General features: G+C 57.7%; 3 protein-coding genes across 3 annotated transcripts; all 3 read right to left on the bottom strand.

Annotated features, from left to right (window-relative positions):
* Positions 1-93: 93 nt before the first annotated feature.
* DQ04_14461020 (vitamin-K-epoxide reductase (warfarin-sensitive)) lies at positions 94-588 on the bottom strand (the record flags this gene model as incomplete). Its single annotated transcript, XM_009317142.1, has 1 exon — positions 94-588. The coding sequence occupies one exon, from the start codon at positions 586-588 to the stop codon at positions 94-96; it is 495 nt and encodes a 164-aa protein (XP_009315417.1).
* A 426-nt stretch (positions 589-1,014) lies between these two features.
* Positions 1,015-1,749, bottom strand: DQ04_14461010 (Thioredoxin domain-containing protein; the record flags this gene model as incomplete). The annotated part of the gene is made up of 1 exon (XM_009317141.1): positions 1,015-1,749. One exon carries the CDS (start codon positions 1,747-1,749, stop codon positions 1,015-1,017), a length of 735 nt encoding a protein of 244 aa, XP_009315416.1.
* Positions 1,750-2,053: 304 nt separating this feature from the next.
* Positions 2,054-2,968, bottom strand: DQ04_14461000 (dual specificity protein phosphatase; the record flags this gene model as incomplete). Its single annotated transcript, XM_009317140.1, has 1 exon — positions 2,054-2,968. The coding sequence occupies one exon, from the start codon at positions 2,966-2,968 to the stop codon at positions 2,054-2,056; it is 915 nt and encodes a 304-aa protein (XP_009315415.1).
* Positions 2,969-3,321: the final 353 nt, after the last annotated feature.

The following is a 3,321-nucleotide window of genomic DNA, read 5'->3' as shown; positions in this document are numbered from 1 at the left end:
GGGGGGGGGGGAGGAGGGCAAAAACAAAGGCCAACAGGTCAGCACGCAACTCAATAGCCACCACTTCCTTCCTTGTTCGTCACTCCGTTGTCATTATTCCGTTTTTTGTTCTTGTTGTTTTACACCCCGCGTCGTCCCGGGTTGTTTTTCCGCCCTCGCTTGCTTCCACAGCCGCCAAGCGCCGAAGCAAGTGATAAGGTTCACGATGTAGGTGGAGCAGCACACCACGCAGAGGTCGTGCAGGATGACTGTCAAGACAAAGAAGAGGCCCACCGACGCAATGCAGCTCGCCGCGCTCATCATGAAAAGCAGCGCCGGCTGTCTGCAGGCGACGAGCTCTGTGAGGTAGTAGAGCATCCCCAGCGCCGCGTTCGACACACGTGGGAGGCCGAGGAGCTGGGTGAGCGCGCCGTACTCGGAGGCGAAGACGCGCGTGCAGGAGAAGACGCCAGCGTCGCAGTATGCGCGGTACGTCAGGCCAAGCTCCTGCGCCCTGGCGAAGCGCTGCTCCACGTAGTAGGCGTAGCTGGAGAGCAGGAAGCCAACCATCACCACAACAGGCAGAAGACGCCGCATCACGCGTTCCATTGCCGTCTCAGAGTCCCTTGTGGGCGTCGTTTCCCTTTCTTATTGTTTCTCCTATGTGTTCCTTTGCCCGCGTTGTCGTCTTTTTACGACGCGGGAGCGCAGTGGCAGGAAGAAACAAGGGGGGGGGAGAAAAGGGCGAGCGAATCGTCTTCGCAGATGCGCGAGAGAAAGAAAAGGGGGAGGTGAGGAGAGACAGCACTCACGCCAGGCATAAACACCCCACCGCAACCTTACCACGCTGCAGGTGTTTATAATAAGGAAGGGTTGTGTTCGTGTATGTGGGTGCGCGCGGATTTATTTCGCCTCCGCATCACCGCACGCACGTTTCTTCACTCACCCTGCCTCATTCCAAGTGTCTGTGTGTTTGTGGGTGGGCGTGCGCGTCTGTCTATCCTCCACATGTTTGCGCTCGCGTGGCGCCGGGGTTTATTCGTCCAACTCCGCCGGGTTGACGGCGCGGATGATGCGTTCACGCAGCAGCGCCGCGTCGAGCACGCCGTCCTCCGACATGCAGCCGTCGAAGCCGTAAATGCGGTCGACCGCCACATCGTTGTGAAAGAGCACGCAGCACGGAAGTGTGCTGATGCGGAGGCGCTCCACGAGGAACGGCGACTTCTCCGCGTCAATCTTCACGAACTTTACGAAGAGCATCGTCTGCGCCAACTCCTGCAGGCGGCTGTCCATCACGCGGCACGTCTCGAAGTCCTTGTGGTAGAAGTGCACGCACACATCATCGCTTCCGCCCTTCTCCCGCACCACGATGTTGAAGAATTCATCCTGCGATATCTCCCTGTACTGGCCGTGCTGCTTCTGTCGCCACTCCGCCTCCTTGGCGTGCATGCGCCGCATCTGCACCATGCGTCTCCGGCGCAGCTCCATCAGCTCGTCGTCGTTGTCTTCGCCGGCGCGGTCCTCCTCGTGCTCGGCGCCACGCTCCTGCCGCTCCTGTGTCTTCTCCGCGGCAGGGTCGTAGACGGGCAGATTGCCATTGCGCGGCTTTGCCTCCACCTGTCGGCGGTGCGTCGGCACAACATCGTTCAGGTCGCGGCTGCGCATGTACTCCTTTGTGCCCATCTGCTCAATGGCGGAGGTCAAGTTTTCGTTGGCTTTGAGGTTGGTGGCCTCATTCACCACGCCGCTGCTTTTGCCGGAGCCGAGCATTGTCGCAGTGGGTCACTTACTTCTTTTCTTTTCCCCTAGAGAGGCACACACAACACGGGAGGAAAGGCGCAGAGGTTCGAGGAAAGAGATTATGAAGCCCTCTAGTGATAGGGGCAGGCATAACAGAGAAGAAAGGCACTCGGGAGGGAAAAAGTAAAATAGCACTCATCAACACGCTTAGCGATACATGCGGTTAATCAAATAAGTAGAAAGCAGGGAACAATTCATTGCAAGCATTCGGCATGCACGTTCCATTGTTCTCCCTCAGACCCCCACACTTACACAGCAACGAAGTCCCCTAACCCTAAATATCAAGCTTCTCCTGATACGTGCGAAGCTGCTGGCGGAAACCCGTATTGGGCGAGGCCACGCGGCGCCTCCGCTGAATAAATGCAATGGCGGCAGCAGCCGTAATGCGCAATTTTCTAATAAGATACGCAGCGGTGATTGTTGGGGCACGAGAGATACCGGCACCGCAGTGTACCAGTATCGCAGAATGCTTATTGAGTGCGTTCTCAACAAAGTCAAATGTTTGGGGGAAAAACTTCGCGATGTTGTACCCTGGCGCGTCATCTGCAGGGAGCGTCATATATTCGAAGTCCTGCGGGAACCGCGGTGTCACGTTGATACAACAGAGCACATGAGTGATATTGTGGCTCTGAAGGTTGGCCTTATCTGATGCTGGGTGGTACGAGCCGACGTACAGCCCCGGTAGGATTTCGTGCATTGCCTGCAGTGCGTACACATCGTTTCGCATGAATCCCGGCAGAGACTCTGCTCGCGGGTCCTCGGCAAACATGTCACGACCACACAGCCACTCCACCTCGGCCGCATCGTTCGGATAGGTCTGCAGCAGCACGGTGCAGAGTGACACGCGGGCCTGCTGGATCTCCTCCGCCTGTACCGACAAGTTTGTTACCGACATGCGGAATTTCTCAAGTGGCTCAGCCACACTCTCAGGGATGTGCGGCTTGTTGGCGGTCTTCTTGCTGGGCGCCTTTACCGCACCCGGATTGGCAGCGTCTGCGCACTGGCTGTCGTTGGCGTCACCGCCGCTGCCGCTGTTGCTGCTGCTGCTGCCGTCATTAGGCGCTGGGCGCTGTGCAATGAAGCGGAGGATAGCAAACACCCGCCGAAGCTCCGCGTCAGAGAGCGTGGTCTCCCGCCGAGGTTGCGGCGGGACAACAGTTGCGCTGAAGGCCGGTGTCTTCTTCCTCATCGGCAATTGCTCTAACCTCGGGAGGAGCAGCTGCGGGAATAGGAGCCGGCGGTGGGATGTTGGTAGGCTTTCCGAGACAGCGAAATAAAAAAGCAAAAAAAAAATGGGAGAAAGGCATAAGGAGGAGAGCCCACATTGGCAGCACGCTCATCAATCATGGCACGAGTCTCGTACAAATATTGTAAGTCATCTTGTCTTTTTGTTTTCCCCACACTCCCACCCACCCCTCCCTCCTCCTTTCCTGTCTGCGGGCTGAGAGCCGGCGGCAGAAGAGAGAGAGAGAGAGAGGGAGATGGTGGCACCGCTACAGGGATGGAGGGAGGCGGACAAGGATATGAAGGAGCCGGCCAAAG

This window comes from Trypanosoma grayi (assembly GCF_000691245.1).
Source record: "Trypanosoma grayi strain ANR4 Tgr_1446_V1, whole genome shotgun sequence".
NCBI lineage: Eukaryota > Euglenozoa > Kinetoplastea > Trypanosomatida > Trypanosomatidae > Trypanosoma > Trypanosoma grayi.
This window is presented reverse-complemented; position numbering and strand designations above follow the sequence as displayed.